At 38.7% G+C, this 22,617-nt stretch overlaps 4 protein-coding genes across 6 annotated transcripts; 1 reads left to right on the top strand and 3 right to left on the bottom strand.

The window, feature by feature from the left end:
* Window positions 1–2,761: 2,761 nt before the first annotated feature.
* On the bottom strand, window positions 2,762–10,764 carry LOC129767621 (uncharacterized). Of its 2 annotated transcripts, XM_055768685.1 has the most exons (4): window positions 10,636–10,764; window positions 10,276–10,571; window positions 10,057–10,216; window positions 2,762–3,697 (listed from the first exon to the last, which is right to left on the bottom strand). In XM_055768685.1, exons 3-4 carry the CDS (start codon window positions 10,208–10,210, stop codon window positions 3,033–3,035), a joined length of 819 nt encoding a protein of 272 aa, XP_055624660.1. In that variant the 5' UTR covers window positions 10,211–10,216; window positions 10,276–10,571; window positions 10,636–10,764; the 3' UTR covers window positions 2,762–3,032. The 2 variants fall into 2 exon arrangements, with proteins under 2 accessions (XP_055624660.1, XP_055624661.1); XM_055768686.1 differs by lacking the exons at window positions 10,057–10,216; window positions 10,276–10,571; window positions 10,636–10,764 and adding an exon at window positions 6,485–6,606.
* On the bottom strand, window positions 6,770–8,545 carry LOC129767620 (probable cysteine--tRNA ligase, mitochondrial). The gene has a single exon (XM_055768684.1). The coding sequence runs from the start codon at window positions 8,320–8,322 to the stop codon at window positions 6,799–6,801; it is 1,524 nt and encodes a 507-aa protein (XP_055624659.1). The 5' UTR covers window positions 8,323–8,545; the 3' UTR covers window positions 6,770–6,798.
* A 2,086-nt stretch (window positions 10,765–12,850) lies between the features above and the next one.
* LOC129768873 (cytochrome c oxidase assembly factor 5) lies at window positions 12,851–13,552 on the top strand. Of its 2 annotated transcripts, XM_055770810.1 has the most exons (4): window positions 12,851–12,917; window positions 12,986–13,114; window positions 13,188–13,289; window positions 13,370–13,552. In XM_055770810.1, the coding sequence occupies exons 2-4, from the start codon at window positions 13,010–13,012 to the stop codon at window positions 13,409–13,411; spliced, it is 249 nt and encodes an 82-aa protein (XP_055626785.1). In that variant the 5' UTR covers window positions 12,851–12,917; window positions 12,986–13,009; the 3' UTR covers window positions 13,412–13,552. The 2 variants fall into 2 exon arrangements, with proteins under 2 accessions (XP_055626785.1, XP_055626784.1); XM_055770809.1 differs by having other exon boundaries at window positions 12,883–13,114.
* LOC129768872 (uncharacterized) lies at window positions 13,537–16,289 on the bottom strand. The gene is made up of 2 exons (XM_055770808.1): window positions 16,055–16,289; window positions 13,537–15,999 (listed from the first exon to the last, which is right to left on the bottom strand). The coding sequence occupies exons 1-2, from the start codon at window positions 16,260–16,262 to the stop codon at window positions 13,667–13,669; spliced, it is 2,541 nt and encodes an 846-aa protein (XP_055626783.1). The 5' UTR covers window positions 16,263–16,289; the 3' UTR covers window positions 13,537–13,666.
* Window positions 16,290–22,617: the final 6,328 nt, after the last annotated feature.

The raw sequence follows: 22,617 nt of genomic DNA, 5'->3' as shown, positions 1-22,617 counted from the left end.
GTAACCGATTATCCATACGTTATCCATACGTTGTCCGACGTTTAGGATTGTCGTAATGGACCCACTCTTCATTACCAGTAACGATTCGATTCAAAAAAACACTTTCTTTTATGCTGTTGGAGCAGTTGTTTGCACGTGAAAAAGGGCGTTCAACGTCTCGTGGCTTCAATTCATACGGCCCAATGTCCTGTCTTTCAGATCATTCCCATTGCTTTCAAACGATCGGATATGGTTTTCTAAGCTGCTCCAAGTTTATATGCAAGTTCTTGTTGCGTTTGTGATGGATCTTGATCGAGTAAACCTCCAATTCTTCATCTTCAAACTTTTTGGCGGTCCGGAACGTTATTCGTCTTCCAAGTCAAAATTACCACTTTTAAACCGTGCGAACCACATCTGACACAGAGAGTTAGAGCATGGTCACCATAAACTTCCACCAAAATGCAATGACTTTCCGGAGTTTTTTTCTTCATATTGAAGTAATGAAGTAACACTCCCCGCAAAAACAATCTCGTTGGTACGAAATTGGACATATTCGAAGTGGCAAAAAACTATGTTGTTTACGCTTCAACTGTTTGACATATACTAAAAAAACGCACAATGACAGTAACTTTCCAACGAATGTTGGAAATTTGATTCACTGGAATAATAATCAAGTTACGCCATCTGTTGTAAAACCGAAGAAACTTACCGGTACACCTAATATATTAAGCGGATCACTGATGCAGTGGGCCTTCTTTAGCACTCAAATCGTGGGAATTCAATGAACGATCCAATTTTTTCGGGTTTCGACAGCCTCTCTCTTTCGGAAAAAAGAAATCTTCTTACAGATTGACTCTACGAGTGAAGAAGAGGTTGTTGTACTGAGTGACGCACCTGCGAATGTTCAGTCCTGCTCCTCTTCCATTCTCAACACTCCGACTCGTTGTGAGTCGCCAAAGGGTGAGAGTGACGAGAGAAACATCACTACAAAAACAAGATCTAAAGTTGATCCAGCCGAGGACCACACTCCGTGGAAGAAAAAAAAGGGTGGGTAATGTCGGGGACATAACCGGAGAGACGTAGGACTACACCAAGGGGTGTCCATTATTCGAATATCATGGAGCACAGATCCCAGAAAGAGCAGCCATTTTGTGGTGGCGGCCATTTTGGATTTGCATTTTTCATAAATAACTGTGTTCTACTAGTCAATCCCTTTCATTTGATACCCATATTGATGGGGCTTTGAGAAAATATGTAATCCGCCATTTTGTAGTGGTCGCCATTTCGGATTTTCAAGATCATGAAATACGCAGTTTTACATTGGCTGTAGAGATAAACGTGTGTTCCAAATTTCAGATCAACCGCTCATCAGGAAATATTGTGGTACCGCGCATATTTCAATTAATGTGGTACCGCGCCATAGACAAAGATGTTACATACAAACATACAAATATGTCACAGCTAAATAAAACCGTTTAAAAACTCCAGCATTCTATCAAATCGAGCGCTATTAGCCACTCATTCACCCGGAACGACGCTTCCATCGCTTTTAACACACTTCGATAGGCTCTCCTGCTCCACATCCCAATTAAACTCCTGTCTCTCACTCTTGCGGTATCGTACTGCATACATTCCCGGCAAATACAGCGATATCTCTTTTGCTGACAATCAATTTCAAGATATCGTCCATCTCGCTTGGCGTCCGATGATAAAATGTGGCCAAGTCAAACCATCGCTCACTTTATATAGCCATACAGTTAACTATCAATGTGTGTATTTGGAACCAAAATCCAATTCACTAGTTGAGGAGGTATTAGTGTTCAAAAACTGAACACTTTTTCACACCGAAATATTGAAATGGGCCCCTATATTGAAAGGTTAGACGTAGTCCTACGTCAAAATACATTTAATATTTTACGCAATTGTTAAATCAATCGACATTCTCACAGCAAATGGTTATCACCATCTTACCTAATCATCAAACGGTTTGCGTAGAAATTCAGTGAGCACAAAATATGAAGGCATACCTTTCAATGCTGTCTTGAATAACCTAACCAAACTGTTGTGTTCATACCCGTACCTCATGTTAGGGAAACGGAAAAGGTTCAAAAGTACTCTCGGCTTGCATGAATCAATAACTTCTACAACTTCTGCGTCATATATTCTAGAGACTCAAACTTGAAAGTTTGCTTCTAGTATCTGAAATGACCATTCCCCAAGCTCCTCTGTTGTGAAGTCGGTATTGAGAAAACAGATCTCGGTCTGCATGAATGCAAACGAGTATAGAAGTACCCGCAGCTTGCATATATTTCCAATGTCGATTTCCACTGGCTCCTTGGTTTAGAAGATCGAATCAGGGAAACTCATTTCAGTGGGAACAAAAATGTCCCCAACTTGTATGTATTTAGTATGTCAAATTCCCCAGGCACCTTGGTTTAGAAGTCTGTGCTAGAGAAACATATTCCGGTAGGAACAAATGCCCCCAATATGCATGTATTTGCCATACCGTTTTCTCCCATGCACCTTGATTTTGAAGTCGGTGTTAAGGAAACACCTTGTTGCAATGCCGATTTACTCAGGTTCCTTGGTTTTGCAGTCTGTGTTAGGGAAACATTATTATTATTATTATGTTTGGTTTATTTCGGCCGGCTTTAACCTTTTAGGTCATTCACCGTATCTCGGAAAATGTATGGTTTTACAAATGCAAATAATAATACAATTACATGACATAATGGAAAATGAACGACACATTTAACAATATTTTCATCGTTGTCAATCAGTATATAACGAAACCTCCTCGTACAGGGGCGTTGCGGAGACGAGACGGGCAGCATAGATTGTCTCGTCCGTTTGTCTTATCTTCATCCTAGCAAATCCTGATTTTCAGTACAACGCATGTGATATTTCTGGAAAAACGCAAAGGAACAGTATACGTGTTGATTACGAGAATAGAAATGGTACTCACGCGGGCTACACTCAGGTTCCCCGCAGCACCTGCCGCCGGAGGCTCGTCAGTTGAAGTCGGAACTTCTCCGGACAGGGAAGGTGCTCTTTTAAATTTCCCAAAACAGACCGGCATCCTTCAGGAACGACAGAAGAACCTCCTCTCTAACAGGGTCATTGCTGAGAACATCCCTTATTGATGTTGATAGTTGGTAATGTTCTCGCAGGTCATGATACTCCGCACAGTTGATTAGCATATGTTCGACTGTTAATCTGGTGTTGCATGTTGTGCAGATTGGTGGATCACATCTGGTGATCGTGTGAGCGTGGGTGACCCTCGTGTGTCTCGCACGCAACCTGGACAGGACCCTTTGTTCCCGTCTGTCGTCCCTATCGTTCCATCGGCTCAAATCGCCTTTAACTTTGCTTAACAAGCCTGTCGAGCTTCTCCAGTGTCGCGTAAAGTGAATGATGGTCTCGTTTTTGAAGTTTTTAAATATGTCAGCCGCAGGAATGGTGTCCGTCGCGAATGCCTGTGCCGACCTACCAACTGCCGCCAGTGTGTCCGCCCGCTCGTTGCCATGAATGTTGCTGTGACCGGGGACCCAACACAAAGTTGTCATCGCTGCGCAGTTCCACATTTCAGATGGAACAAAAATATTCCCGATTTGCATGTATTTGTAATTCTGATTTGCCCAGGCACCTTGGTTTTGAAGTCCTTGTTGGGAAAATCGTATTTCGCTGTTACTCCATTGTTCTTTTTGATCGGCATAATCTGAGGAGCACAAATCGCAGTTAGCGTGTTTGGATAATGTTTGACATTTCACAATTGTACAAATAAAAATAAAATTTTCATTAACCCTTTCACTAAGGCGGTGTGCTCCGTCGGAGTGCTACCGCTGAACGGAGCGCTGCGTCGAAAAGTATGCATATCGCGCTGGTGCGATCGATGTGCAGTATCACCAGGACGCTCGCACACATAGGCCATCGCGCGGATGTCGCCTATAGACGACGCTCGTAACGAAAGGGTTAACTCTAAGAGATGCGTAGAAATATTTCCTGTCAACTGATGCGATCATATTTCCGATCTATTGAGAAATGCTCGAGTTTGTCTAGCGTTGCTTTCGTCTGAAATTCAAATAGCATTCACTCGTAAAGAAAAAATGGCTTCGATTTTGACGTACATTAAGGACATCTTACATTAAGGGTGCCAAATCAGAAAACAGGTCACGTTTTTATGAAATAAAGTTAACGTTAATAACTATTTTTGCTGCGAACAGATTTTTACGATTCGCATACCAATCGAATCGGAAACTTTCTAAGATTCGTTTGTTATGCTATACATTACAATCCCATAGTCTATATATGGTTTAAATTGATGAAAATTGGAAGCGTTATAATTTCTTCATACATTTGTTATATCCATTTATGTGCATTCTCGAACAGAGCTGTCAATAACGACCAACTTATGCAGCCGCTAGAATAGAAACAGTCGGAGACGAATGAATCGTTGGATTTAAAATCTCCGTAAATAAAGGAGAATAAGAAGAAGAATATAAACAACGAAGAGGGATAGCGAAAAGAGAATATTTGCGATGTAAGTAAGCTGTCGCTAGCGCATAAGTATTGCGTCTTCTCTGAGGAAAATTCTTAGAATCTTTCTGTGCCCGAAACAACAAAGGTCGCTTATTCTGCTCGTTTTGTGTTTTATGTTTCCCCTTGAGCTGTGAACGCTAGCGAATATTTCACTTAAAATTTATCGCTGCAACTGTGTGCATCTGTTAGACGCGTGTTTGATGCTTGTTGAATGGCGATGCACGGAAGATGCCTATCGTTAAATACTCAGTGCAATGCGTGCATTGATATAAAGAAACAAATTGCGACATATGACCAATTAGTGTATTGTTCTCGCAAAGGCTAGGAAGAATCGTTGCTTCTCGAAATGATTCTACAAAACCACGCAAGCCATTAAATCATTTCAGGGTTCCCGGAACTTTTTTCTAAAGAGTTATTTATGAACTTTCGACGTATTCGCAAATAATATCCGGAATGATAAACCAACTAATTCAAAAAAAAAGATTGCGTAGCCCTACGTCTTAAGCGGTCGTGTCTCGAATACAACCCCTCGAATTTTTCTTGATATCAAAATTCATAATTGTTAACTATCGCCAACTCTAAATAATTTTTCGTATAATTAGCTGTCAGAAAAATACATGTGTTTTGCTCATGTCAGTCTCTCAACTAAGCTATATGGATATCATCTGGTCGGAATTGAAAATCAGGACACCTGTCACAGCTACGATTATGACCAAAAAATGTTGTTATATATATGTTTGAAAAATTTCATTATTATATATGTTTGAAAAATTTCATTATTAAACTCGTTGATAGTAATTTGATGGCCCTGAAAAAGAGCCTTCAGCTTGTTTATTGAGTATTGTTTGTTCACTACACCAGTGATACAATCGAGCGATGATGGCGGAAGGATGATAATTAGTCGTTCGATACAAAATGTCGAATGGGACGCGAGATTTACAGCAGCAGAAAATCAAACCAAACTCATAATTCATTGCACAGTCCCATATTTATATCTGGAAGAGTACAGATTGCTTGTGCCAATTGACCAATCAAAACGCGGGACTTTCGTGTAGATAATGTTTGACATTCAGTTCTTCGATGGTTAGCTTCATAAAATATATAATTTTCTTTATTGTATTAAATTATTAGGGAATGCCTAAATCAATTGGTGCAAATATCTCGAAAATCCATCAGCAAATGACTGAGCAATGAGCGCTTGAAATTGGACAATTTTCGCGATGAGGCAGATTTTTCGTTTTTCATTTTGTACCCCAATATGTTCCTGATAGACGTAATCCTACGTCAACAAGTTTTTACTCAAAACCAAAAAGTTTAAGAAGTATTATGGTATTATGATCAGAGCTTGACAATTTCGAAACACGAGAAGATGAAAATGATTTTTTATTTCATCTTATATCATTAGTCAGAATCTTTTTCGATTGTAAGTATTCTCTACTCAAACTGAAACATCGATTCTTCAATTTCGTTCTTTCCTGCTGTCGTTTCCTTTGAATTTGAAATCAAACGCCTTCTCTTGAAGATTGAAAGTGCTTACCTTTTGGCATTTTTCACTTTTGTTAATTAAACTATGTTTTTATGCCTAAACTTCTGGAAAACACAAAAAAAGTTATTGTTTGCTCCAAGCTTTTAGAAAAAACAACATCAAGCTCAATTGCACCATGTTGATATGCTAGGCATATTTGTACCACCATGTATTTTTTGTAGATTCATAATAAAAAGCACAAGAATTTTATGTAACGGCTTAGTAAAAAAAACGTGAATTTTAGATGCTTTTGGGGCGTCCTGATTTATTTTTCATATTCTAGCATTTGTCCTGATTTTTATAAGAAACTAGCTGACCCGGCAAACTTCGTCTCGCCCAAAATTTATTTTTCATTATCACAATCAGGACAACTGCCGCTGAATCAGGACAGATGGTAACCCTAGCGATTGAAAATATCACGCGAATGAAATCACGACTTACATTCAGTTCCTGGAACCATGCTCTCGTCGACTTCTTAGCACGATTAAGTAATTTTTAGCACCGCAAGTAATCGGTTACATATTATTAACATAGTCATTAAGCAAAATTGTCGAAGTATTGAACTCCCGCCCCGTCAGGCTAATGCGCCTTAATAAAAATAGAATCAGGAATCTCAAAACCAGTTGTTTCGCGGGATTTGTTAAAGCAGGGATTCTCAAAGTGGTCGAAATCTTCATATAGGATACATATTGAATACGGAAAAAACCTTTCATAATACATATATTTTTTTCAAAATGTGTTTATTATTCACTTTTTCATCGCTTCGTGAAGCTCCAAGAAGAAATTTTGCCATGATCCTTTATTTCCACATTCATCTCCTTAAGCTGATCCCGTATTTGATCACATATGGCAAACATCCTCGGATCTTTGTTGCTCATCGCTTGAGAGCGGATGGAATTCCTAATTTGTACAACACTTTCTATAATCCGTTCCGTTGAACCATTGGATTCGTTCGAATCGGACCGATGATCGTCATCCATCGAAACTAAACCGAACATTAGTAGCTGCTGCCGGATGTAGTTCGAAACGGCCTGAATTGAGCCGCTTTCCGATGCTACAGTTAACTTTGTCTGCTTTTGGTTTATCGATTTATGAACCTCGGATGAGAGCTCCCCCAGCGTGGTGATAACGCCGGCTGTGTTGAAGTCATTTTTCAGAAAACCATCAATCTTGACAACTGCTTCATCTAGCTTGCAATGGAGGGAGCTCGCATCTACGTCGCATGCTGGTCTCACTCCGGTGACATAAGCCTTCGTATCGTCCAGGAACGAGTGGAACTTTTTCAAAACACTCGTCGCAACCGTCATCGTTTCGTTACCGAAATCAATCGAATTCCGATAGTGGGAAAGCAAACAAAGCATTCGGAATTCATCAGTCGAGAATCGTTGCAGTAAATCCGACACGCTGATGGTATTCTTCAGCGATTTTGACATTTTGTGCTGCTGCCCTTCCACGTGTAGCTGGCCGGTGTGAATCCAGTAGCTGACCCAGTCATCGACCCGATGATAGCAACAGCTTTGAGCTTCTTCGTTCTCATGATGGGGAAACCGCAGATCCATGCCACCGGCGTGAAAATCGAGTCGTTCCCCGAAAATGTGAGATGCTAGCGTTGAACACTCGATATGCCAACCTGGGCGACCCTTTCCGAAGGGCGAATCCCATGACGGTTCCCCGGGTTTGGCTGCTTTCCAAAGGGCAAAATCGGCGGCGTTTTTCTTGCCCTCGCCGGGAGCTGCTTCAGTAGGAACGTTTTGCAGCTTTCCATACTGAGGATATTTGCAGGAGTCAAAGTAAATCGAGCCGTCGATTGAAGAGTAGGCAAAACTGCTTATCACTAATTTCTCAATAAAGCTTACAATTGAGGGAATGTGATCGGTTACCCGCAGTTTTATATCCGGTAGTTTAACGTTTAACCGCTGGAGATCACCCCAAAACTCCAGCTCGAAATGTTTGGAAATGTTATGCCAAGCCTTTCCCTGTAGCTCGGCTCGTTTGATTATTTTATCGTCGATGTCGGTGATATTCATTGCAGTTACCAAATTCAGCCGGAAGTGGTTTCTCAAGATGCGCTGTATAATGTCGAGTCGAACGTAACAGCTGGCATGACCGATGTGAGCCGAATCGTACACCGTTGGACCGCAGGTATAGAAGGAGGTGATTGCGTTCGATGGAAGGTTCAGTGGTACTTTATCACGGGCTTTGCAGGAGTATATGAGGGCGTCCGTCTCGAAAAACGGTTTCGTACACAAATATCGTGTTTGCCGTAAATACGTTATCATTTTCTGTAAAAAAATTCAACAAACTTCATTTGCTGTTTCTTCACACTCGGTGCCGTTTAACCAGGATTATCTTTTTGTCTTAAGTATTTTTGCAACTACGTATGTACATCACTTCTAAAATATTTTACTAGATGAAATAAATGTAAGAAATATTTTGAACAATAGCAGAAATAACTAGATCAAGAAACATGTAAACAAGATTGATTTGTGCTATCAATTCTAAATGTCGGAATCAGCTGATGGATGTTTACAAATAATAATATGTACACTGTTAATTAAAAATATTAAAAATGCTCATACAAACATTTAAATTACCACGTGGTTCTATTTTGAAAAAAAAATAAGAATCAATTTTTTTTCGTTGCTTCTCAATTTAGCACAGGAAATAATCTTAGAGACAAGGCGCCTAGAAGTATACCCTACTTAGAGCTAGGATTAAGAGCGATTAAAATACAACATTCACGTCACATACATCAGCAACGACAAGTTCGCAGTCGGCAAAATAAGTTCAATAAGGCATTATCGAAATATTGTGGTTATATTTTCTTCTACTACTATTTTTTAACTTTGAATTTACTCAATTCTGCATTTTTCTCATAAAATATTAACCCATTAACGGCCAAGCTGTTCAAAATATTTTATCGGCAAAAGCCATTGGTGTAATTTTGATTATTGGTGTTAAAGAAACCCAAATGTTCAATAATTGTTTTTTTTTCGATTTTTCATTTTCCTGGAAAGGACTGTTCACGTGGACAAAGCGAAGACCTAAGCTTATTGTGAATAAAAACGTAACTTTACATTAATATTCGCTAAATTAATTGATGCTTATAAACTTTCACAATTGGAAATCAAAACTATATACAAAGTATAACGTCTTTCTAAGTAAACAATCCTGAATGTGTTGCGGAGCTCAGATGTGTTTGTGTTATGCAGCAGAAAAAAAAATCATTTCAATCGAATGGTTTTTGCTCTACATCAAAATGTATGTTCCTCTAACAAAGTTACACTGTAGAAAGGTTTACAATTTTTCATACTTGGCTATTATTTGGTGCAAAACATTACCATATGGTTGTTATCCAAGTTGTTCGAAGAGTTATGTGATTTCGTTGACGTGCAAAAGGAAGGCAGAAGGAATATAGAGATTGACTGATTAATTGATTAGCATGAATGAATTTTTATTCTTGATTTTCATTCTAGTCTCGCTCCATTCAGCGAACAGTCAACAGCATTTCTCAATGTTAACACCGATTTTACACATTTAATTCGATCTATAAACGATCTTAAAACGAATGTGATGTGATTCACATTGTCTTTGTTCTTATCCTTTTTTCTATTGATAATTAATTTTTACAACGCTCCAGTGGAGTAAAAATCATCGCTTGTTATTTTAGTGACAACAAAGTTTCAAAGTGTTTTGCTTACAAGATGAGAAAACTTCTTCCACTGATCTTGATCGGAAATCCTCCTCCGTTGACCTATTGAAATACGAGTTGATTTTGCAAAAAATATTGTTTGTGTTTCCCACGATGCTTTTTCGTAAAACTGTTTGAAATATGACAGACGTTGCTCAAAAAACATTTTGTTATAACAATTTTATGGACAACCACAGACGTAATCGGCTTGGATCTTCTTAGCTGCGACTATCGCCCCTCGTATGTTGATGTATGATTTGCTTGCATTTCTATCACGTTTCACGTGGTTCTTCCTTCTAAAATTGAGAAAAAGCATGCTTACGTTTTTGTGAGACACGGCGCCGACTCCACGTTTTCCTGATGAAAATCGTTCGTTTTTTCCACAGTCTGCTACAAAGAATTCTTGTTTTGGAGCCGTTGTGAACTGTCCGAATGACACGGTTAATTTGTTGTCGATAGATTATCAGTTTCTGCATTCAGTTCTGTAAGTAACTCAATTTTGAAAAAAATGGCGCTTGGTTCGTTATGGCAGAACCCCAACCGTTTTGGTGTTTAAACTTTTCTCCGGAACGATGGGTCGAGTTTCGCAAAGCTTTTAAATATTTTCGGAATTTTACACTCAGACTCTGCGATGTTATCGCCACTCCATGGATTAGGATCTTCCCGGATTTAATTCGTATGGTTGTGAATATAGCGGCAAAACAACCTGCGCTACGTGTTGGTGATGGACGTATTCCTCTTGCTCGATAATCGTCCTAATTAATGGAGAGCGTTTCGAAGTTTTACCAGGTTCCCTTTTCGGTTGAACTGGAACAACGTATTTCTATTAAAAAGGTCCTGCAAAAGTAAAGGAAAACTTTGCAACACTATTAGTTTATAACAATTCAATCATTGTACTTACTCCTCAAACACAGGTATCCTCCACGAAAACCGACCCAGTACATTTATAAGAACGCATTCGAGGGGGAACGATGGAAACTTACGCGAGTTTTTTTTTACCTGTATTCGGACAGTCTTTCACTAAACAACGCATTTTTAATCAAACTGATCACTTTCTCGAATGAAAGTCTGCTTCGGACACAAACATAAATAAACTAAGTCCGAGTCACGAAAACGTTTGTTTCTTTGATCGGAGAAACATTTGACAGATAATGTGAGGGGAAAAAGTTCCAAAATATTTTTTTTAAAGCAAAATGCACTTCATTGACTCCGCATGACCCAGGTTGAAACCATTGTAAATATACAAAAATCTATCTTTCTTACCATTTACTGATGATATTTAAGGGTTAAAATGAATTTAAATAGAAATAAATTAAAATAATCATGACCGAATCTCGTTTCGAGATTCGTAAAAAATTTAAGAGAAAATTCCAGGAAACTTTATATTTTTCAAATTTTAGCAAATTAAAAAAAAATAGGGTAAATAATCTTGGTTTGTCCGATTTAGGATGTTTTCACGCAACTAGTAAATGCAAATCGATTTTTCTTCATGAAAATCACATAAGATCAATACGAGTTTGGCTTTTTTGTGAAAGCCCCAAGTTTCTAGTTGCTAATACTACCATTCGGCCGAGGACATAGTAAATGCGTTGCGATGCGGGCGTGGGTGCGTGTTCGTTTGCGAGAAAACTCTTTCGTTCACGAATGCGGTAATTAAATGTAAGTCGCCCGGACCTGACATAGTAAACGCTATGCGATGCGGATTTCAGTGCGGCGAAACTGTTTGTGGAGTGTTTTGCCGCGAGTGAAAGAAAGTGATGATTGCCAGACGATTTATTTATAAATATCTTCACAACCGAACTCATCGAACGAAAATGATAATTGAGTTGTTGAGAGAAATAGTAACAAAATGCCACTGAAAAAAATGTTTCATATGCTGTACTTTCAGTTTAGGTTTTCGATTGAAGCTTTTTTGAGAAAAATACTATTTATTACATAATTAAATATCCCACAATTCAACTGTTTACAGAATGAAAATGTGCTATCATATCTGGCATCCTTGTGCTGGGTTGTTTACAAGTGGAATGCGGTGCAATGAAACCTCAAAAAACGCGCGATCTAAAGCGATCAGTATGTCATAGGACGCGATGAGCTCTAATATGCGTTGACGGCATTGAGCTTTGTATTACGGAATGGGGGAGTAGGCATGACAATATGGGTTCGCAGAAGAAATGGACACACTTTTAAAATAAAAATTATGAATCAAAATGATTTTTCCCAAATCAAATTAGTACTCTATGTAAATGATAATCACTTTTGCTTGCAGGTAGTGAAAAAATATCATACAAATCTGATAAATGTGGAATGTAGCTTACAAAATGTTTAACCTAATTTAATTAATAACTCAATATTTTTAATTTTGCGACTTGGTCCGCTCTGACTTAACACCAACCAATTCTCGCGTAATTTTTGAAAAGGTCCTATGTAACATTCACATCAACTCGAGAAAAACGAAGTTGAAGATCGGAACATTGTTCCGCGAATTGTTTCAAAAGGAATCGATCTTTATCACTACTTTTACCACTAGCAGTCAATAATAACTCCGCGAAACCAATCGTATCTGTTGTTATGTGATTTTAGTTTGATATTGAAACCTCCGAGCGAAAAATGTTACATTGGACGTTTTGACTGACCGCTTCGTACATTCGACAAATTACGTTGTACGATGACAATTTGCAAATAACTACTGAACAACGCTTCAAATACTTGCATTTCGAGCTAAGGGCAGATCATTATTGTTATAACTCGTTGAATTGCACTCAAAACGATATCAACACCCGAAAATAACAAAAACTCAAAATGTCCGAAGTGCGACTTCGTGTTGTTTTGATTGCTTTGTTACTTCGGACGTATCGAGCATCAGAGGAAAGAGGCGTCCGAAATAATAGTGGAGTGCATAAAATTCGAATCTGTACATTGGACATTTTTTGTATCGGTAATAAAAAGGTGAAAAGGATAGATACTTGAACGGTTGTTTTCGCATTGCATTCAATGATTGAGCACTAATAGTATGCATCCATTAACTCGATTTGTTTACATTTGTTACTTAGGACCTTTTCAAAAGTTGCGCGAGAATTGTACTGTGTTCAATTATTGTGTTTATTTAACAGCATACATTTTTGCTGTGCAAAAGCAAAAGTCATAACAAATTGTGCAACATTTTCAGTTACACCTCCAAAAAACGTACGTAACGCTCTTCATCGGTTCTATGATCTAATAAAATTGATCCTACTTTCATCAAATACCGGTAGCAATTCCACCAAAAATCAATCAAAATGATGCGCTACGAGGGTTCCGAGGAGTTGGCCGACAAAACCGCTTGCGCCAGAGTGCGAGCCGATTTGAAAATGTGTCTCCTGCAGAGTGACTGTTGCCGGAAGGTAATTCGCAGAGGAGCGATGCAACAAAATTGTGTATCGCCGCTTCGGTATTGAATTTCAAACACCGTTGCAGGAAAAGAAGCTCCCCCGGGAATGTTTGAGCAGGACCGATGGATCCGTACCGGATGAGTGCCAGGCCCTGCGGGTGACGTTCTTCGAATGCAAACGGTCAATGGTATGTGTCGTTCAAGGGTTAGATGAATGGTTGATGAATGTAGATTTGAATTGATGTCGCTTTTCTTTCAAATTGATCAGTTGGACAATCGACAGCGTTTCAGAGGAAGGAAGGGATACTAAATTTGGACACAAGTGAAACATTGCTGTTCAGGGAGGATGATTCGTTATTTGATAAGATAAATTTAGAAAACTGGTTTTTAATTATTACATTTGTTAGACCAAAAATAAAAGAATAAACGTGTGATTCATCTTGTATTCAAACATTGATTTTACGTATACACTTCAAGTAAAAAGATTACTATAGTATGTACTAATGATAGGAAACAATTTCATTGTTTTCAATTGTAAATGTTGAATAGGGATTAAAATGTTCGTTTAGCTCCAACTGTTTTCGGAGAGCGATCTTTTGCCGGTAGATATTCGTTCCACAATATCAATAATGCTGTCCTCCCTATTATCGTCATTGTTTGATCTACTGTCGTCACTTACGTCTAAATCGCTCAACGAGCCAAGAGATCCCAGCTCCAAGGAATCCTTTTTGGGCATCTCTCCTTCTGGACCCCGGTTATCAGCTCTCTCATCGATTGGAAAATTAATCGCCGCAAATTCCAATAGCTCTTTTGTGCTGTCAAGATCTGTTATTTTCTTGTTTGCCGCAGCGTCGCCAATACGTTTCCGCATACTTCCTTCGCTCAACTCCCCATCGGATAGTTGCAGTTCCACACTGCTGGACGAATCGTCCGCACTTCCTACGATTTCCTCCACTGTCTCGTTTGTTGGTTTCACATTGTAGGTCCGTTGTTTGCCGGTCTCGCTCGAAGAGGACGACTTTGTGTACGTTTTGCTCATTTCATCCAGCTTTTGGAGGTTCTCCTCGATGCTCCGCTTCAAGTTGAGCGTATCTTTTGCCAATAGCTCACTGAGTCGGGTGTCTGATTGTACTTTATTTATTGTGTTCATGGATTTATTAGGGAGCTCTGTTCGTTTGCTAGGAACCACATCGGTTTTGGTTATCTCGATATTTATGCTATCGCTTTCTTTCGGGTTTTCATTTTTCTTTGATTCCGCTGATGAGGGTTTGGGTGGCTTTGCTTCAGCTTCTTTTGGCTCTGGTGAAGTATTCAAAGCCACGTCAACGACGTTACGATCTTTTTGCGCACTAAATTCCACGTTGCAATTTTTTGGTCTGCGTAAATATTTGTGTGGATCGAAATTTTTGAAGGGATTCTCGAATTCCATCATCTCTGGTAAGTTGTTTTTTAGCGGTGGAAGGATTTCCCTTGCTATCGGCGCAGTTTGTTGATGACCATTAACATTCATCAGCTCTCGCTGATTTAGTTCCAGCTTTTGGTCGTTGTACTTTTGCCAAATCTGTACTTTCTCGTCGTTCGATCTTCGTTTATCTTCCTTCTGCTTGTGCAGGTATTGCTGAAATGATCGATTGATTTTATCGCTTTCATTTTCCAATTGCTCAATCGTAGCTTTTGCGTTCTGGATTATATTCTGCGTCTCATCTTCATAGGTTGCCAGTAGCTTCCGTTCCACATCATGTAGGACCAGCAACTTTTTCTCCTTGGTTTTGGCTGCATCAAGTGACTGGAAAAATCTACTCTGTCGCAATTCGTGCTTCTGCAGATCACTTTTTAGTGTGACCAGCTTTTGATCGACGTTTCGCTCATGCTGATACAGCTGATCTATTTTTTCGTCAATTTTCTTCATGAAATGAACACTTTCTTCTGTTTCACTAGTTCTGTTTGTCAGTTTCGGTGATTTGATTAACTCTCTCTCCTTTGCCCTCGATATTTCATTGATGCGCTCTGATAGTAGCCTCTCCAGCTTGGATTGGTGCTCCAGCTCTGCTTTATGCAATTTATTTGCAAATTTAGATTCCAGTAACACCTTTTCCTTATCCATCAACTTGGTTATCTGTTTCTGGAGCTTGGCAACATATTTTTTCCCGTAGTCAGTGGTTTTCAGTTCGTTTAAAAAATCTGCGTAAGTTTTTGGCTCTTGTGACTTGGCTTCCTGTTTTGGCGCTTCCCCGATCTCGTGTTGACTCTCTGTTTGCAACTGCAGTTTGGCCATAAACTCTTCAAACGCTTTGGAACAAGCTTCCAGCTTGCCCAGCAGTTTCGATATGTTCTCGGTGCAAATTTTAAGTGAACTGATTTCCTCATCGCGGTTGTCTTCGTGGCTTTCGTCCCGTTGAAGCTCCTCAATCCGCTCGATGCTTTTGCCGACAAATCGGACTCTCTGCAGCAATTTTTCCACATTCCGATGCAATTTCCCCACCTCCATCTCTTCGAGCAGTGTTTTCGTTGCCACACGATCGGTTTCCTCTTTCCGGCATTGCTTCAACTTTTCATCGTTCCTGCGTACCGACGCTAGCATCGATTTGAAAATTATGTACAACAGAGATTTCGCACCCTCCTTGCTCTTCGCTTCATACTTCTCGATCAGCTCGGTGTGATGGTCGATCCCGAGCGCTTGGAAGATTTCTCTCAGTTCGTTTCGATCCAACCGGAAGTGTTTGGATTTGGCGAAATTGGGCAGCGTGTTCTTGAAGGGCACCTCATTGCTGAACACCGACAGGGCAAAGTGGCAATTCTGGGTGTAGAGGAACTCGGCCACCAGTGTGTTCAGGACCAGTACCATCGGGGAGAGTACTATACCCTGGTGGGTTTGAAGCTTCAGTGAAATTTTCCGTCCTGTAATATAATTGAGATTGCGTAATTGTGCATAAAATTTACGATTTAATATTACCCAAAGCAGTCCGGCTGATCTGCTCGATCAAATCCTTTTTCATCTGTAGCTGAAGATTAGCGTGGATGCCTTGCTCTTCCATCCAAATTTTTATCTGCTCCTTGAATTCGGCGTTCGTTATTTTGTCCAGATCAACAAATTCTTTTAAGTCGTCCATTGTATCAATTGATTGTGGATAATGTTTATTCCACAACAATTCAGGCCTCATGAATCCTTACACACGCAATGCGTTTGTTATTGATACCGGTTTTTGGTTTGTTTTGCTTCCATGAAGCCCGACGCGCTTCTATGGCAACGTGCAATTGGGGTGAGTTGCTTGGAACTCCAAAGTTGTACACAACATTGGGTGGAATAAAATTTGCTGATGATAATAGGAACGAAATTCCAAGATTAGAACCTTTTCATTTCATGTTTTTATCTCGTGTACATGTGCACATCCGGGGGGAATTTCCATGAACATTTAAGCCTTTGCGGTCGTATTAAATTTGGGCATGGGTGTAGTACTGGTCGGAATTATTTTTCCTTGAGAAAGCAGTGATACATGCAAGATAATGCAAAAATAAACACTTTTTTTATTTTTTTGTGAACCTTATATATGTATTAAGGGGGTATTCTAGTGTAGAGACGCGGATTGCGGACGACTTTTCGAGCTCCGTAAAAATAAAACAAAGAGTATTTTAAAATTGATTACATCATTATTTGTTAACCTATCTATTAACAATAAATCAAAAATCGAACGGAGAAAAAATATTCATAACTAGTGTAGTTAAAAGCTGATGAAGTGAAGGATTTCAAAAAAAGTTGTACTATGGCGTACACGATTCCAGCCCTTCTGGTTATCTGAAACCAAAAAACCGAACAGACTCTGGATCAGTAAAGATGCCGCTATCGCATGAACCTAGGACAAGTCAAAAGCATATTTTTTGACAAAATGGCAACCGTTTGAAAATCAAAATGCGGTTTAAAAAGTTTTTTCTTAAGTTTTCCGATTTTTTAAAAATAGTAAAATTTGAAGAATATAATTTTTTAGAGGTTCATGCGATAGAGAGATGCATACCGATTCTATTCATATAAGTTCGCCATGAATCGGTTCAGTAGAACTTGAGTTATCATGTACGCCAGTTTGAAAAAACTAGTTTCGAGAAAAACGCGTTTGAAGGTCATTGTTATGGCCGTACCAGGTTAGATACCGCATCACTAAAATGGCTCTAACTCGGTATTAATGGGATTTTCGATGAGTACTTTCTAGGGTATATTCTTGAATGCCTAAAATACAGAAATATGACGGATTTTTTTTAATTTTTTACAAATTTCTAGACTAGAATACTGCCTTTACTTAACAATGTATTAGGCCGTCAAAAAAGTCCTGCGGTTTTTTTTTGAATTTTCATTTGTTCATAAAATTAGTTACAATCATTTGTTTTAAGTCAAATATGCGCCGTTTTGTTCGATGACTTGTTCCCAACGAGATGCCAACATCATAATACCCCTGTTATAGAAGCTCGCTTCCTTATTGGCAAAAAACTCGGATAGCCAATTTTCACAGGCCTCTTTTGTGGCTAACTTCTGACTACCTAGCTCGTTCGCCATGGACAAAAACAGGTGGTAGTCACTTGGTGCAAGGTCCGGACTATACGGCGGATGCAAAAGAACCTCCCATTCGAGCTCCCGGAGCTTCTGTCGCGTCACCAAAGAAGTGTGTGGCCTGGCGTTGTCCTGATGGAAGACAATGCGGCCTCTGTTTATCGAAGATGGCCTCTTCTTCATGAGTGCTACCTTCAAGCGGTCCAGTTGTTGGCAGTACAGGTCCGAATTGAGCGTTTGGCCATAGGGAAGCAGCTCATAATAGATTATTCCTTGACAATCCCACCAAACACACAGCAGAACCTTCCTGGCCGTTAATGAGGGCTTGGCCACCGTCTGAGCCGCTTCAGCGGGCTTCGACCACGACCAAAGATGTTTTTTTTGCGTCAACGTGTGTGGCACCCATACATCGAGCTTCTTTGTGAATCCAAGCTTCTTCAAATGGTTAATAACGGTTTGAGGACTTATCCCCAGTTCTTGGCCGATGCTACGGCCGCTACTATGTCGGTCTTTCTCGGCTAATTCAGCGATTTTGTCGCAATTTTCGACGACAGGCCTTCCGGAGCGTGGCGCATCTTCGACGACCTCTACACCAGAACGAAAACGTTAAAACCATCGTTGTGCGGTGGAAATGGAAACTGTATCGGGTCCATAAACTGCACAAATTTTATTGGCAGCTTGAGATGCATTTTTGCCTTTGTCATAGTAGTACTGTAAAATATGTCGGATTTTCTCTTTATTTTGCTCCATATTTGGACACTATAACTCACGAACGACTTAACCAAACAAAACACTGTCAAGGACTATATTATAGCGCGCAAAAATACCTTTCCAACAAGCTATAGTATGACTCGATACAATGAATACAACTAGAACTACGCGCTTACAACGACACCTCGCGGAAATACCGCAGGACTTTTTTGACAGCCTAATATTTCAATGTAATGTTTTTTTTATAAAAATTATATTTTATAATTCGTCTTCGTGTGAAATCTTTCGAAATAGTCTCCAAGAGTAAATCATATGAAGTATAACCCTTTTGCCATTAATGCAATAAATGTGTAATTAATGCCATCAATGTGTATCCGAAAAGATCAGCACTTTTCACTTTTAACAAAGATTTTTTTTTACATGATATTATTCAAATGACATGAGACACTTATGCAAACAATTATTCTGTTCTTTAAAAACAACTACTTCAACATAATTTAAACCAGTACTTACTTAAAAAATGATTTCTGCGCATCCGTAATGATCAGAACTTTTCATATGAGACGAACAAAGATTTTGTCGCTTGAGACACTTTTACGGTTATTTAAATAACATGAGACTTTTATGCAAACATTAGTTCTGATACTTATGAACAATCTTTTCCATCATACCAAAGTGTTAGAATGGCTAAATTCTGTTGTAATGATTTTGGTTAGGGACTGTCCACATACCACGTGATCAGAAAAATCACGATTTTAGACTCCACTCTCTCCCTCCGTGGACAAGCGTGGACATTGACTATACCCCTCCCCTGTTGTCCACGTGCACATTCTTACATATATTTGAATTAAAAAAAGGAAATAATTGCATTGTGCCTATTTTCAATTTCAAATTAGTCGTACAGTAGAACCCCGATTATCCGTGGAATAGTCTGACAACGTCACCTCGGATAACAAAAATCGCGGATGACGCAATAAAGGACCAAAAATTGAAGTGCAAACGCGAAAAAAGAGACATTTCAGCATGTCTTATCAATAGAGAAATCATTCAATTATCCATATGCGAGGTCGTGTATACCAGAGGACAGATAATGTGAAAGCAATGGTCAAAACAAAAGATCAAGAACCTACCACTCACTGAAAATTTTCGGAATGTTTTATAGAATTATTATAAAACTAGCTTCAGTGGATAATCCGCACTGTAGATCATCCGAGATATAGGTTAAGTGGGGGTAATTTGGACGCCCTAAGCAAATCGTCTAATAATTCCAAACCAATTCTGTCTAAATCAAAAAAGTTACATTGTACTCTGAGCTTTACTCGTTTTCCTTCAATCGATAATGTTTAATCATTATTGATGCTTGATTTTTTCTCAATTCTTTATTTTTGAGATTTTCAACGTCCTGGGGCTGGTTCGTCTCAGTATTGAAGCTCGATTCAAACTACCAAATATATAATAGAATAAATGAAATGATTCTTGGACATTAAAATTTTATGTGGGCTGATTTGGTCATTGTTAAGGATCATATGAATAATGCTAAAATATATGTGTTTCATCCAAAAAAACATACATATTAACAGTGTTCTGGGATCGATATCATGTGTCTTGGCCAGAAGTCAAACCAAAAGAATTGCGTAGAGACCATGCAATTCCTTTTTCAGCAACGAAATTTCGTGGTACAAAACGATGGCGTTGGGCCTGATCACGAACGTCACTTCACGGTGAAAACGGAGTGAATTGTATACAACCTTATTATGGCTGTCACCGTGTGCGTAGAATCCAGAAGAGTTCATCCGTCGTGACAACTTTGATGAACTCGGTGATATTATGAATACCACGATACTGTCACGTCACGGCGAAAAACAGGTATATTTGTCACTTGTGTTTTAGATGGTGAAAGCTAGTCACGTGGAATGGAGTAAGTTTAATTTCGTATTTATTTAGCTTTTTTGCTGACATTTTGAATCTTCTCTTGTCTTGTCTTGTGTCTTGTCAAAAGATAAACAAACAGCAATTTACCCGCCTGGTGGCATTTTTAGAACGAAATTCTGATGTATCCAGAGGACGTAAATTTGTTTATTTGGATTCGGTAAATGCACTATGGGATGTAAAATAATAACTGTAAAGTTTTTCCAGCATAGCAGAGCTAGTTTTTTGCAATTCAAACATTCACAATTGGCGGACCAGAATCAGGACGATAGTTATAACTTTTTATGTTATAGATATTTTCAACGGTATTGTTTTGAAGACACACTTTGAATGAAAGAATATTAAAAAAGTGATAATAAGTTTCAAACAAGGAGAAAATGAGTCTATCATTGCCAAGCATTCACAAGGTACTGTTTTTAAATTCTTCTCTAGTTCTTTTTCCATAATTTTGATATCCGTCTAAAGAAAATCTGAATCAATTTCCGCTTTTGTCAAATTCCTTGAAACCCATCAGAAGTTTTCTATGAGGATTATGCTTCTGACCAGTTTCTGTTTAAATAATTAAATCAAACCTCATGTCCCGTAATTCAAATTACACGAGAATGGGAAGGATAAGAGGATTAAACTTCAGAATCTCATATGGGAGTAGCTCAGATTACAGATTACTGATCGTGAAGTGGATAAATTCGGGTTTGTTCTGAGATATAGAAGATATTATCATTCATCAAAATTGTAGAAACGGTTCATAAAATATGATTCTAAATATTTCTCACTATTCAAACGAGTAAGACAGAGCTAAGTACAAGAGTATGCGAGATTTCGATTATTAAACATAATAGTCATGTTTTCTCTCTAGCGTAAAATTAAATTCCCATATGTTCAACAACTGCATTATTCCCGAGTAACCAAGTATTCCTCCTCATCTTTGAGCCAGCATTTGAATCAGCAATCTAATCATCGAGGTATAATCGCAAACTTGTCATTCTAAAATATACGATTAACTAAATGGAATATTATCTCATACGCTGTATAAATTTTACCTACATAACGTTCAAACGTCCGAAATTATGCAACCGACACATCGTTCAAACACCCGACATTATGCAACCAACATGTCTCTTATGAACGGGAATGAACACTTTCACTTCACGGAATTCATTTTTACACGCAACTGTCCGTGACAATGATGATAGACACAAAAGGATTAAGTGAAGTGTAAGTGACGTGAAAGCGTACGTGGCAGTGATGTTCGTGATCAGGCCCGTTATCCAAAATGTAACATACTCTAGATATTCCGTGACGATCATTGTTGAATGCAACATTTTATGCGCTTCATGAATCCGCCAAACTAATCTTTTCAGACTGAGCGAATTTTGAGATTAAACGGATGGGTTAGCTTTTTTTTTCAGCCAAATCAAGTGCCATTTCTCCAGTTCCTGCTGAGGTGAAAAACCGGTTCTATGTGATTCTTCGGATGCGGCCGACTAACTTTGCATGAATCTCTTCAGCGTTGTTTAAGCAAACTCAAATAATTTCGATGCTTTGCACAAAGAAAATCCGTCCCTAATGGCCTGTGCTGCTCTTCCAAGTTCCCCCTTCTTCCAAAATTGCCTGTCCGTCTTTTTTTTTTGTATTTTCGCAACATCCGGATTCAATTCGTAGTAAAGTTTCAAACCGGAATGATTCCATTTCATCTCACAGAAACATGTCCATATCACCCCACACAGCATGCAAATATTTAAGTTGAGCCTCACTTTTGGAGATAAAGGGGGTGTTCAAATCACCCCACTTACTCTAGAGCTGAATCGAAAGCACACAGTTCTAGCTGATTGAGAACGAATCATAACCTATGGAATGAATGCTTCTTGTACGCGACTAATGCGAAAAAAAATTGAGTACAAAAAATCGCGTACCGTTTTGTCTCACATTCCGAACAGTCTCAAATTCCGAACACTTCATTTTAAAATGTAAATTTACTGAACTTTTATGTTATGAATAATTGAATGATGAAAACACAGACATTCTTTGAGGTGCTGGCGTCATTTTGAAATCATTTACAGGTATCGATACAGCCTTAAAATTATATACACATTTGTAAAAAAGTACAGTCAAAACCAATGATAAAATGTTTGCGTTAGCAAACTCTGTAAAAAAACAAGCATCGTCAATTTTTCAGTTTTTGTAGTTTTCTCAACTATTTTGTTTGTTGTTTTCACGTTAAGTGCTAGAAATGGTAAGAATCTACAATAAATGGATAAAAAAAAGGTTTTTTATGCAGGAATCTTCATTAAAATTTAATCAAGTTGAATCAAGGTTTACGCTTGATTCGAATTGCGAAC

The sequence above is a fragment of the Toxorhynchites rutilus genome, chromosome 2 (genome assembly GCF_029784135.1).
Source record: "Toxorhynchites rutilus septentrionalis strain SRP chromosome 2, ASM2978413v1, whole genome shotgun sequence".
In the NCBI taxonomy this organism is placed as follows: domain Eukaryota; kingdom Metazoa; phylum Arthropoda; class Insecta; order Diptera; family Culicidae; genus Toxorhynchites; species Toxorhynchites rutilus.
Note: the sequence above shows the minus strand (reverse complement) of the source record. Positions and strands in the feature narration are given on the sequence as shown.